Raw genomic sequence first — 13,894 nt, 5'->3', positions numbered from 1 at the left:
TTTGGTTTATTTTGGCTTGGTCTTGGGGTGGGGGCGTTGTTTTCCTACAGCACTGCAGGTCTGCTAACAAGGTTCTGTGATACATTATACGCTGAAATTTAGGAGGAGCACGATATTAGAAGAGCGTAGTCCAACTTTTATTGCTGAAACACTTGTGAAACTTTTTTTTTTTTGTTGTCATAAATGGTTTTAATGGATCGATAGTGCTACATTATTAAGCGAAGTTCTTTTATGGAACAAGTTTGAGAAAGGAATGGAGAAATCATTTGCCAGTTTGGAGCTTGGACTTGGTCTCCTTGTCTCCTTCCTTACCTTCACGAATTCTTCATCCTTCCTGCAGTGAAATAGCAAAAGGCCCAGCTCTGGAGCCTTGCAGCCCAGCGACCAGGAGTGCCCACTGCCCCCTCAGCGGGCTCTCTGTCGTGTTTTGTAAGGAGCTGGGATGCCACGCACTGTGTTTGCCCCCACAAAGAGTAGGCTGAGCTCGCAAAGCAGCCGCGTTTCTCACTTCCCATCCTCTTTGCCATCTGTCCATAGACCTTAGCGTGCAGTCTGTCGGGATTTGCTCATAAAGGTTTTTATTAGGATTTACTTAATGGGATTTTCAATCTTCCACTCTTTAATCCACGTTGGCAAAAAAAATATTAAATAGTGACAATCCATAGCTGCCTGGTAACTAAATCACATTCACTTAGCCCAGAAAAGAATGGTTTCTAATGAACTTTTTTCAGTCTCAGAAGAGCTTAGTAGTTGTCATGTTTATTATCTTGCTGTGGTTAAAATTGCCGCAGTAGGGGGGAGAAAAGAAAAGAAAAATGGTTAATGCCGTTGTTTGTGTGGCTTGCCCTAGATATTATCTTTATCATTTTTTAATCATATTTTTTATTCTTTTCTAATGAGCAAAAGCTTCTGTGAAAGGCAAAAAAAACAATCCTGCAAACAAACAATACAACTATAAATAAAATGAATTCTTTTCATGTGATGGAAGTCAAGGGAAAAGCCTAGCTCAATATGCTCTGGCTTCTTGACACTCAAGGTGTGATCAGAGATTACTTATCATCTACAGGAGAGTGGGAAGCAAGTTAATTAAAATTTTCCACCCTCTCCTTGAATGAAACGTCTCCCGGTTTGAGGCACATTATTTGAACACTTCTTTTTCAGCAGGGAGAGCTCTGGCACCTACTTTCTGCTCCTGGTGGTTTTCTAACCCGAATCTGTTAGGCAGAAAAAGCACGGAAATTTCCTCTGATGAAACTCTATGCTTGAAATTAAATTTCCTCCACCTGAAGTAATAGTAGATAAAACCATTTTAATACTGTGTTACTCTGTCTAGCTGTCCGGAGGTGTGTGTAACCGTGACTCCTGCTGGTAGGTGAATTCTGGCTGTGGGATGGGGTCACGGCTGCTGATTCAGGAGGGATGGGGAATTCATTTCTTGCGGCTTTCAGGCTGCAATTACCTGCATTGGCAAGGAAGGAGCTAGGAGCCCGCATGAATTACACCTGTTTATTCAGGAGAGGCTCCTCCTCTTGTCTGTCACCTTCAAATGAAGGCGATTATTAGGAGGAGTTTGTTCCCCCGGGGACCTGGGAAGAGCTGCAGGGCCGGAGTCCTCCAAAGCAGAGTGGGTGAGGGCTTGGTAAAGGGCCTGTGGAGCTGGGAGGCGGTGTGTGCCTCTGCATAATGTACACATGTCCTTCCTCCCAACAGTCCATGTGCACATCGTGCTGTCAGCCAGCAGCCCGTGCACAAAGCCATACACCACCTTCTTGTGGCATTCGCACAGCACTCTTTCAACAGATTTTTTTTTTCCCTTTTCCGTATTTTCTTTGTATTTCCTTTTAGCTCAATCGACTTAATTTCCACTAACTTCACCCTTCTGGATGTGATTTACCTTCTCCTTTCCCTTCTGCAGCACTGGGGCTGTGCAGTGCAACCCCATCAGCTGCAGCTGGTGCCTAATCCCGGCAGGTCAGACAGGTCCCCGCGCAGACAGGTCCCTGTCTCGGAGCCCACAGGGGCCGTGGGCTGTGGCAGGAGCGACAGCACATCCCCGAGACAAGCCGGCTTCTGCAGCAGCCCAACCAGCTCTGCGTGGTGCCTGCGTCCTCCCTCGTTGCCGTAATCCTTGTCTGGTTTTTGACATGTTTGTTGGGCATCCTGATGGAAGGAGAAGGGTCTCCTTGGTAAGCACCAACCTGAGGCAACGAATGCAAAATACGAATCCTCTTTGCAACACAGGAACTTGCTCGGGGCACAAGCGAGGTCTGCCCTGCCAGTCTTTCCTGACCTGCTGTTCTTGCGCTCTCTAAATGAGTGAGCTCCTGCTGGTTTTTCATTTACAAACGCTGCTTGACAGGACTAGGTCAGATCCTATTACGTGGCCTTCCAGGTGCCTCGTGGGGGGCTGGTGGTGGTGGGTGCTCTGACCTTGTTCTTAATGCTCCCGTTTTCATCTGCATTTCTGGAAGGCGTTGTTGACCAACCTGATAAATCTAAGAGTGTGATTAATCTGTTTTCGAGGCGTTAGCTAATTAAAGGCATCCAGATATGTCATCATTTTTTGCACTACCCTTGAAATCTGGATTTTAAAAACCAGTTGTGGAGAGAGGGAGGGCAAGGAGGAGAATGGGAGTCTGGGCAGGCTCTGGACCCACCACAATCACAGCTGTGTGATCCGTCCTGATCACTGCAGAGGAAAGGAGCCAGAGGCCACATGGTATTGCTCCCTTTCTCAGGACATCTCTCTCCTCACCTGGAGTTAGCAGTGCTGGTCTGTACCTGCTGATGTGGTAAAGTACCTGTAAAAGTCCCTGAAAGCCTCTGCGCAGAAATCAGAGGTGACGTTAGTTGAGCACGCTCTCCTTTTTAAGCAGGAGTGGTAGAGCTTCTTCAGCTCTTTGCAATCAAGATCGGGTTTTGAATAGGCATAGTCAGGCAGTTCCTCAGTTATGAAGACATCAAGTGACCTGTAGGGCATGCATTAGAAAAAAGGAATAGCTGAGGTTGGAAATCACCTGAATACTTTGAAATCCCACAGCAGGATTTGGATTAATTCTGACCAAATGACTGTTTCTGCAGAATAAATGGATTTTTTGGAAGAGCTCTGATTAACACTGAGGACGGTATTGTGCTTTACCCAGTGTTGAGAATTGGCAATTAAAACTCCTTGCGTGCACGTGAAACCAGTGCAAGGGCTTGAGCTTTCTGGCAAATCCAATTGTTATCCTGACGGAATATAGTTGGATTTGCAGAGGCCAGTGGTAGCCACTTCTCTGCTTTGCGTTTATTAAAACCTAGTAAATGTGCTGCAGCATCTATTCGCTAAATTAGTGGACGTCATGGCAATTAGACACCTCGCTGGAGCAATCTTTGTTGAAATCACCAGTGGTTCTCCATGTGTGAATTGCAGGCTTTGCCATTTGTTAGGAGGAGCATTGGCAAGGCTCTGTTGTGGGGCTCTGTGACTAAAGCCAGACTTCCACACAGAAAGGCAATGTTTTGGGTCTCGCCCACGGATTTCCTGATTGGAAATAACAAGGAGGCAATGCGTGCTCCTGGGTGATAAAAGGAATAGACCTGCACTTAGGTTTTGTTTCTGTTGTTGCTGTTGGCCATTCTGGCCGTGCTCTTGGTGCACCATTACGGCGTCATCTAACAGATCCAGGACAGATCTGCAGGATTTTCTTTAGCCTAGACAAGCGCAGAATCTGGGCAAAGCGGTACTGTCTTTATCTTCTTGAATATCTTTTTGCCTGGGAGGAGATAATTGATAAAATACAACGAGGTTGTCTTGTTCAGATCTGGAAACACAGAAAGCTTTATGGATGATTTAGGCGCTATTAAAAAATAAATAAATTCACAGTTGTTTACCATTTTAAGGAAATCCATTTAACACTTAGGATGACCTGGTGCTTGGTCCCGTGTCTCACGTTTTCCTTCCTGCATAGCTGAACACACAGAATAATTCACTTCAACACAAAAACCCTCTGCCCCTCCCAGAAAACCTATGTGCATTTTTTTTATTATTATTATTATTTTTGCCACAGTGACTGTCACACTCCTAGCCATGATGTTAACTGTTTTGATTTTTCTCTCCTAGGGAGCCGAGGTGCAGACAGACTACGTTCCGCTGCTGAATTCCCTTGCCATGTACGGCTGGCAGCTGACGTGTGTGCTTCCTACCCCAATTGTGAAGACAAACAGGTAGGGAGGGGGCGAGCGCTGCTTTCTGGCTGTGAAGGCACTGTCTGTGCACCACAAGCAGTTCTCTCTGCAGAGATTTCCTTGCCTGCACACAATAGCTACCCTCGCAAACCCTCCTGCAGCTGCTGGCTGGGTTTCCTGAGCATCACAAGCCACAGAGGGCAGGAAGTACATGTCTGGTGGGCAAAATAATGCAGCATGGCCCTGTGGTTTCTGCATTTATTTTCTGTTTATTGGCTTTGCTTCTGTATAAAAAGAAAAAATACCCCTGCACTGGATCTCCTAAAAGCCCCACTTAGAGCAGAACCAAAACCTGGGGTTCGGTTTGTAGTGAGATGTTGCCAATTTGAAGGAAATTTATTTTATTCTTAACCAGTATCTGTCTGATGCTGCTGGTGTACACAGTCTAGCTGAGCAGAACCATGTGAGATGAGTACATCATTACTCTAGGAGCTTTGTTTGCATATATAATCACTGTGGGGGTCTACTTTGCTGTTACTAATATTTGGAGCTTTCAGACGTAAATGCAAGTCACTTAAGAATACTCCTCATAATGGTGGTGAGAAACAGTCATCCTGCTTGTTAATCACAAAGATGAAACATTCTGGATCTAAACTACTCAGGAATATATTTATATATAAACCAATACGATCGCTCATTATTTTTTATCTTAAAAAATTAAAAATACGCCCTGTTCTTTATGAGATATAGATGAAGACTGCTTCAACACATAAAAGCCTAAAAAGTAGAGGCCATCTGTGCTGGTGGAAAAATAGGATTTAAGTCTTTCATGTGTGTTTAAATATAGAAATGAATGAAAAATCATAATTACGATTTTTAAGCCTCCCTTAAAGGCATGTATATATATGTACATAAATATATATATATATTCTTTTTTTTCTTCTCGCTTTCTGTGTCCCATTTATAACTTGAGTAACACAGGTCAGGTTGACAGCACAGAAGGCACCCAAATCCAGCTGCAGGTGGCATTTGCTTGTGCCTCCTGCCTTGCTGCACACCTGTATGGGGTGGAAAGCCCCATCCAGGATGTGTGCCCCATGAGGGAGGGAGCCCTCCCGTGTCACTGAGACTCTGCTAAGCACATGCACCCTGGCACTCAGGTTTCTTGCTTTTTCTTCACGACGATTTATTCTGGTTACACTCTAATGCTAAAACATTCAGCAAAGTTATGTCACAGACTATCAGGCTAACCAGTCAATCTTTTTTCCCCCAAAATACCAGGCTGCTCAAAGACACTGGGGACAGGCGATGTTTAGGTCATCCTTCATTTTGTTCTTCTTTGACCTGCAGAAATAAATGACTGAGATGGATTTTCACTTTGAACGGTGCTGCATGTGGATTTAATTCATTCTCAGGAGTGTGCATTTGTTTCTTTTCAGGGAAGGGAATTTATCTACAAAGCAAATTGTATTTCTTCAGAGACCTTCTTTGCCCCAGAAAGCAAAGAAGAAAGAATCTAAGGTAAATAACCTTATGTTCCTGGTTTCTTTGTGTTTTGTTGGCAGCATTTTAATATTGTAATTGATTTCCCATAGAAGTAAAAATGGCCTGTTCAACATTTCTGTGATAAAGAGGCCTGGTAAACAGTAGCAAGACACTAGGACTTGAACTGTTCAAATGAAAGAAGATGCTCAGATGATGTGAAAGCTCTTGTATTTCATTCTCTGTTGAACTCACGGCAGCAGAAGAGACGTAGATTTCTCTTTACAGCTCTGTCATAAACGTGCATACGTGACTTAACAATTCTCTGCCCATATTCACTGTCTTGCAAGGTGGAACTGGTACAACTGTCTCTCCCCCATTGCCTGGCTTTTCTATTTAACTTGTTCTCTTTCTTGCTACACCTTTTGATAGAGCCTAGCACAGTGCAGGCCTGATCGTGGCTCATGTTTCTACCTCGTGATAAAAGGTTAAAAAACTATAAGGTTAACAAATTCTGCTAGAATGTAAGCAAAAAAAAGTCCCCCGAATCCACCTAAATGATCAGAGAAGGCAGCTGACAGCTAACAATGCACATATGTGGATACACATACATATTCACGTTTCCCTTTTTGGAAGCTAAGCAGAGCTGAGCACTGAGAGCATTTTACCCAATGGTTTAGGTAACTCCAGGTAGTTTTCATCTATAAAGCCATGAATGGGAGCCTGGTTCTGTGAAAGTCACCTTTTAGATACAGTGGAGAATAGGTAACTATTTGAACTGACCGAAGTGGGAGGGAACTGCTGGGAGTATGGCTGTGATTTAGGATTTACCCTCTCTTGTTAGTGAAGCTGGAACCAAATAACGCTGTGAACTTGCTACGAAGCCCATCTTTCTTGTTTCTTCTCTTCGTTTTCAAGTGATTAAAGGGATGTTGGGACAAGGGTTGGGGTGCCCATACTCGGTCATTCTTTTATTACCACTCTGTGTGGTTTGAATTGAAGGGGCGGGAAGCTGTAATCAATTGTAAGCCTTCAAACAGAGAAAACAGTATGATACGACTTTCTTGTATTGTACTAACAAACGCATATCGTCCAGATGACTCAATAATTTGCTTACATTTTTTCATTCGGGGATGTAAAAACTTATTGAACAATGTTTGGTTGACAAAACAAAGGATTCGCTTGTTGGCAGTATTAAATATACAGACATACTTGAGGGCAAAAATTGCTAGCATGCGTTTTCAGCCTAAAGGTCAAGGAAAATAGGGCACGTTGGTTATAATTACATAGATATTTCTGAGACTTGGCCAACGTCTGCAAATGGCTGTTATGAGTCACTTCAAAGACACCAAGCTTAGCATTTGATTAAGTTGCTGAATATTCTGCACATGTAACATCACAAGCTCTCAGGGTTTTTTTCAGCTTAGGTAGGGCATGTCTGAAATGTCTGTAGATAACCACTTCGTGGAGGGAAATGCACTGATAAGATTAAAAGGATGTTGCAGTGTTGGAAACGGATCCATCCTATCTGTGCTTACCAACCCGCTGCCATTCAGTTTAGCCACGTGAACAGAAAAGAAAACGTGCAAGGATTGGTAGAACTTCTTTTTCTCTCTGGTAAGACACAAGTACTCTTCCTAGTGCAATATTCAACCGATGATGAGGTAATCATATTCATTTACTTAATTAAAAAGTGGTACTCATTTCAGCAGAAACAAGCTGTATACTTTTTTTTTTTGGTGAAATACAGTGTATATACCTGAATAACTACACATACATATGCAGAATCTCCTACAGTTTGATCTTTATCATGTTCAGGGCTCTGATCTTGTCTTCTGTCAGAGAGAGCTTTGAGTTACAAAGGAGCTGTGGGTGTCCAGCACTTCTGCAAATCAAAGAGGAAAACACTCAGGTGTCTGTGAATTTTAAACAATTGAGCTCCAGAACTGAGAAGTTATCTTTCACTTAAATACCATTACAATTTATAGAAAAAGGAAAGAAAGCTTCCTCTAAGTTAAACCAAGAATCTTGTGCAAGCCAGTTTCTTTCCTTTTCTTCTTATTTTATTTAATACTACCTTCTGACAAGCAGCAGGAAGGAGCGCTGCTCCATCTTTGCAATCTAATAAACTTAATGGGCTTTGAATTGCTTTGTGCTTAAGGAATAAATAGCTGAATCAAACATTTATGAATGTAAATTGTTCTCTTGACCAACTTTGACACAGCAACGGTCGCAGGGGAAAAATGGCTTTTTTATTTGTGATGTGTGGAAAGTACTGAGCACCTCCTCCTAACCCATCCCTGAATCTGTCTCAGCATGGACACCCCTGGTGAAATGGCAGTGTGTGATCACATGGGCTTGGCGTGCTGTAGGATGGCTCAGCTGTGGCTTGGAACCTGGTCTGCCTTTCCTTGAGAAGTCTTTTTTATTTTTTGATGAATGAAGCATATATATTAATGACATATTTGTCAGACTCTGCGTATGTTAGACCAGTCGAGTCAGTATTTCAAGGTTTCAAGGTACTGCTGCTCTGTTTGCTTTCAACGGTAGTTAAAACAGTTCTGAAATGGCAGCTGTGGCAAGTCTTGTGGCAAATGCTGCAAGACCCAGTATTGTATTGTCTCTTCAAAAAGCAGAGTATTTTACTGTTTGGGTATAGTTTTGGGTACAGTACTAGTTCCCCAGTTAGCCTGGTGGGAGAAGATGGAATAATACCACACAATCGCTTCCTCTGTCAGCACTGGTGCAGCTTTCCAGTCCTGCTTTCCACACAGTGCACACTACCAGGATGCCCTGGGCCCCAGTGATGGAATATCTTTTAGAAAGGAACCTACTGGGTACGTAAAACAGCAGAAGCAGAACATGGAACAGTCTCTTCTCTGTGCAATAGATGCATACATGTAGGCACAAATGATCTTAAGGCCGTCTGGTTTAGTCACACAATTTTTTCATCTTAGGTCTTCTTAGGCAGAGTAACTTTGAATTAAAACTAAATAACAAAAACATTTCTACTCAGGAAAGCAAATGTCAGCTTGAGATTGTTTCAAGTGGCCCTTAACATTTGCACCTCTTACTTGTAGTTTCACTGGAGGTTCTCCAAAGAGGACATGCACAACAAACAAACAAAGAAATCCGTGAAGGCCAAGCTGAGCAGCGGGGAGAGGCAGACGTCGGAGAAGCAGGAATTCGAAGTCACGGAGAACACAAGAAACTTGGAAGCACAAATCTCAGCAGCAGCAAGGCCTGAGCCAGAGCAGCAGCCGTGTGATGTGATAGACTTGGGGGATGAGGTAGGTGGCAGCAACGACAGAGGTACCCATCACGATGGGGCATCGTCGGAGGAAACGTGTCCCGCCGGCTGCGACACCCATGAAGACAGCGCCGGGGTCTGCGAGGGGCAGGGAGTGTCGGGGCAGGACTGCGCTCCCGGGAGCGAGGGGGCAGGACTGGATGCGGACTGTTCCTGTGAGTAAAAGACCGACTTTTCAGGAATCCTGTGAGTTGCTGATACTTTGCCAAGGCAAAAGAACAGATTTCGCTAATCGCCATCACTAACTCCATTGCTCAATTCAGCATTTCTTTGGCATTGTACTTATTTTGCTCCTTAGCACACTGCTATCTTAATGTTTTAACTCCAGGAGGCTTTTTAACCCACAGAAATTAATGCCAAAATTCCATCCACATTACGGAGTGGGAAAGGCCCTACTCCATCTTCTGAAGGTACACTTGAAATTGAAAAGTAGGGACAGAAACATACTTGGGTTTTTCTGTGACTGACCGTAGCAAAATAGGTTTGTATCTAGTTCAAGGCGAACGTCCCACTTGCTCAGATTTTACTCTGTAATATTTTCTTGTCCACGTATCTTTGCTGGAGAAGTTACTGTGCCATATGTTATTTTGTCATTAAGCTTGTAGTGTCATGAAAACGGAATTTGGGCTTAAACAGGCTGAAATCGGAAGGCTTAGATACGAAGGCCATATCTGTATTTATCTCAAACAGCATATTTACGATGATACTCTCTTCTGAATTTTATTAACTCTTGCAGATCTTCAAGCAATAAGCAAATCATATACCTATTTTAGGCACACTGGGTAAACAAGCCTCACGATACACTTGTGTGAGGCAGATGACTCCAGTATAAAATGACATTTCGCATTCCTGTTGCTTACGTTCTCTTTGCCAATCAAGTTCAGCAATAGTTGTGGGGGTTTTGGAAGACAGAAAAGCAGATGAAATGGCAAAGCTGGTTAAGAGCACTTGCAGTGGCTCTCCGCTAAAATAGGAATTAGATGTCACCATCTGCCCCTTCCATGTGATTTTCCCCAACTTCCTCATTGCTATGAAATATGTTGTGGGAAAGAACCAAAATGATACACAAATAGGAGGGGTCAGTGGCCTACACGTGCCACTAAATGACCTTACAGAATACAAAAACCTTAATAGAGCTTTGTTTTGTTTTGTTTTAATACAAGTAACCAAATTTTGGGACCTAACAGAATTCTGGAACATTACCAACATTTTTATGTTTGGAGCTATGTTAAAATATTTACAAGTGAATGTACATGTGTAACATAATTTCTGTACCAATATTCTCCAAGCACTTCAGCGTTCTTAAAAATGTAGAAAATAGTTGTTTCTCTCTTCTTTACCACCTTGATCCCTATTTAGAAGTGGTCATGCGATCTGCTAAAAAAGGTGAGAAATATATTCTGAATTTCCCTGTTCATATTTTTTTTTTGAAGTAAAAGCTTTGGAAGTGATTTGTTTCTTTTTCCCTTGACTGATTTCTGCCTGATAATTTTCCTTACTCTTCTAACCAAAATGCTGTACAACAGAAGAACCATGTTCTGCATCAGATGCACACCTAGCATGGTTCAAAAGCCTCTTCCATGCCTTAAAACTGCACAGTTGGCAGAACACTGCAGAGAAGGGAAAAATCATGCCATTTGAATATTCATTTAATTTGGAAGGTTGGCACTCAAGTTGAAGCCATTCCATTTCATACCTACAAAGTACTGTAATATTTTTTTTTTCATTGATTGACTGAAGAGTATTTATTTTGAATTCTGTGGCTGAACCACAGGACTGTAAGTAAATTCAGTTTCTGGCGGTATTTTTCAATTATTTCATTCCATTTCTTGATATTAGGCTGAAGTTCCAGTAATGTCAAAACTTTGTTATTTCAGTTGTTCCCATTAAAGCCAAGGTCTCTGCTCTGGACAGTTTAAAGTAGCTGTCTGCAAATTTTACTATCATAGGATACTTCTCCTGATGGTTTCTGTTTTAAGGACTAGCTTTATTATTATTAACCTTGTTTAAAAAAATCCTGTATTTAATGAATATTTTACTCGTAAAAAGCGTTGCTACAGAATGAACTTTGCAAATACTTCTGAATAGCGAAAGCATTTATTGGATTGCAATTCGAGCCTTTTTGGATCCCAACTGCTTACAAAACTAAAGAGAAATAAAGTTCATGAGGAGGTTTTCTATTTGTGGTAATTGCTCAACTGCCAGTTGTTTGTCCCCAGAAGGAGGAACTCGGGGTCTCGGTGTGGTGGTGAAGTTCCTAACTTCTGGGTTAGCTGTAGTCACCCAGTGCTACGACTTCTTGCTTTCTTGGTTGTCTGCCTCCGGCCTGACAGGGCACGTAGGCGCTGTGGGGGGGTTTCCTTGGCTGACACCAAACCCTGTTCCTGTACCTGACGTAGTGGGTTAGGGTTGGGCAGGTTTGACAAGAAAATTGGTGGTTTTCAGTTTAAAAACTTGTCACTCTGAAGGAGTCTGAGGTAGTTTGGCCGTCTGGAGCTGTGTGTGTGCCCCTGTCTTGAGTAGACGCGGGAGCTTGGCTCACCGTGTGGCCACGACACCGACATGAGGAGGACTGCAGAGGCGACCTGGGGGTAGAGCAGTGCTCTGTTAACCCGTGTTGTGTATCGCGGCCTTCTTTGCCACTCCAGGCTTGAAGAAGCAAGACCACCACAGGGGCCAAGGAAATGAAAGCAAGCAGTCGGCACCTTATTTAAGGCCTGAACGGAGAAGGGGAATGGCCAGGCCAGAGCTTAACTCCTCTACCTGCAAACCTGGCCAGCGGTGGAGGGGCTGGGCATGGGAGAGGCTGACAGGGAAATTTGGCTGTGGAGCCACCACCTCGATCTCAAGCTTGCAGGGAAGGGGCAGGACTTGTACCAACCTCTCCCAGCAAAGCCCCAGCTCCTCCGAGCACCCAGCCGTGTGGGCTGGTGAGTGCCCGTGAGGCGCTGCAGCACAGGCAGGTGGCCCTCTGGTGTTTTTACACGGGTTTTAATGCTTCCTTGAGCCCACAGAACCCACAGGTGTGGAGCAGTCGCAGGAGCTGCCTCTCGAAGGAGGGTTACGCTGGCAGGAGGAGCTGTGCGGGCTGGTGGCGCTCAGAGCGAGACAAGTGGCAGAGAGGGTGAGTTCAAAAGGAACAGACAACTAAAGAAATGTAAAGGCTGAATGAAGATGGAACGGAGGACTGGCTAAATTCAACGACGGATGGAAAAGGGATTGCTGAAACTATCCCTTGATTTTGAAATCACAGATATTGAAATTGATACAGTTGGATATTGAAACCAGCACCAGGGGGTCAGGAGAGAGGGGTTGAAGGTGGGCTGGAAGTCCAAAATGTTCAGGTGTCAAAATAGTTTTAGGTGAAGTTTAAGACAGGCCAAATGCACAGAAGTTGTATCTGGCGCTTCATCTTGTGTAATTGCTTCAATTGGTCTGTGTACGTGCAAACAGTTTCATTGAAATAATAGCGCACAGTTGCATTCACATACGCATGGAAAATGCTAGAAATGAAGCAGAAAACAATACACAATGTACATTGTTGGTTTTATTTTTTTCTTAATTTGCCTCCTAGATCACCCTCAGTTTCTGAGGTGAGCGTTTGGATGCCCTGCTTTTTCACTGTAGTTTCTGTGACTCGGTGCGTTTGCCTCAGGGAGCCAATTATAGGGCAGAACTAAAGCCCTTCCCGATTTTCATGCAGGATTTTCATCATCCTGTAACTGAAAAGCGTAAGAAGAGCAGATACTAATTTCTTGCCGATGAACGCTCCTCAAAGGCATGAAGAGTGCTGGCTAACAATGCCAACGCACCTATGAATTAAGAGTTGTATCCAAGGCTGTCAGTGGAAACGTGCTTCAGGATTTAAAAGGCTATCCTCGCAAAAGCCTTCATCAGCAGAAAGGTGCCTGTGGTGCTCAATGTGGCAGCTGACTCTAATCAGTACCTTACCTATACACTGAAGGGCTGGAAGAAAAGGCTTTCAATGTAAGTGCTTTCTTTTATTCCCTCTAAAAGCACCCTACTAACTAAAATGATGTAATAACTGAATAGTCACTATTTTCCAGTTAATTAATGCAAATCCAATCGGAATGCTTCATATTCGTTGTAGCAGACGAGCACACAGCACACTGCTAAAGTAAATGTCACAGGAGGACGAAAACGATTCAGCCCAATGAAGCTGTAACACCAGGTAACTCACAAACCAGCTCACGAAGTTTAAATCCAAGTGTGGAGATGAACACGTAGCTCATGCTACCACTTCTTCTCAGCAAAGAAGTAATCGTTAGTCTACTTTTTCTCCTAAGAAGTCTTTCCTTAGTTGATAGCACAAATATGAGCAGAATAAACATTTTCTCAAATGATATATTGCGATTTGACAGTGTGAAGAGAATGTTTCTCCAACTCAGTAGCTGCGGAACAGCAGGGGTTGCTTTCTGTTTCCTTCAGCCTAGAGTAGCATCACATTTATTTAATTATTTGTACAGCGTATGTTTATATAGGTTAATTAATTTTCCTTTTTTTTTTTCGTCCCGCATCAATTACGATGGAGTAGGATCCAATAAAAGGCTGTTAAGGTGAAACTGATGTTTCACTGCAAGACCATTAAAGAAGAGACTTCCAAAATATTCTTGTGTGTCAACAGGAAAGATGTATGGAGGCAGGGGGTGCTGACGTTTATTACCAATGTATGCACTATGGAGTTAAGATGTTCAGGGCCTTTTGGCAGGATAACTTCCAGGTGAGAAAAGGACTTCTTGTTCACAGTAACGGAGGTGACTGGTACGGCGGGGTGTGTGTGTGTGTGTCACCTTTTGCTGTAGAGGGGCACGTGGGTGAGTTTTTAATACCCCTGCACAAGCGTATGATTAGGGAGCCGTGTCTTTGCCCCACAGCTCTCTGTCTGAGTGTAACAGGGGATGACAGAAAGAGGTT

General features: G+C 43.4%; 1 protein-coding gene across 1 annotated transcript in view; it reads left to right on the top strand.

Annotated features, from left to right (window-relative positions):
* The window catches only part of RFTN1 (raftlin, lipid raft linker 1), a 92,760-nt gene extending 81,621 nt beyond the window's left edge, over nucleotides 1-11,139 (top strand). Inside the window, exons 8-10 of the mRNA XM_084507566.1 lie at nucleotides 4,103-4,206; nucleotides 5,607-5,688; nucleotides 8,730-11,139. Of these exons, the coding sequence (XP_084363692.1) occupies nucleotides 4,103-4,206; nucleotides 5,607-5,688; nucleotides 8,730-9,122 (579 nt within the window). The 3' untranslated portion in view covers nucleotides 9,123-11,139. The remainder of the gene's footprint in view (nucleotides 1-4,102; nucleotides 4,207-5,606; nucleotides 5,689-8,729) is intronic.
* The last annotated feature ends 2,755 nt before the right edge of the window (nucleotides 11,140-13,894 follow it).

Source organism: Aythya ferina (genome assembly GCF_964211825.1).
Source record: "Aythya ferina genome assembly, chromosome: 2".
NCBI lineage: Eukaryota > Metazoa > Chordata > Aves > Anseriformes > Anatidae > Aythya > Aythya ferina.
The sequence above is the reverse complement of the archived record's forward strand: the minus strand, read 5'-3'. Positions and strand labels throughout refer to the sequence as shown.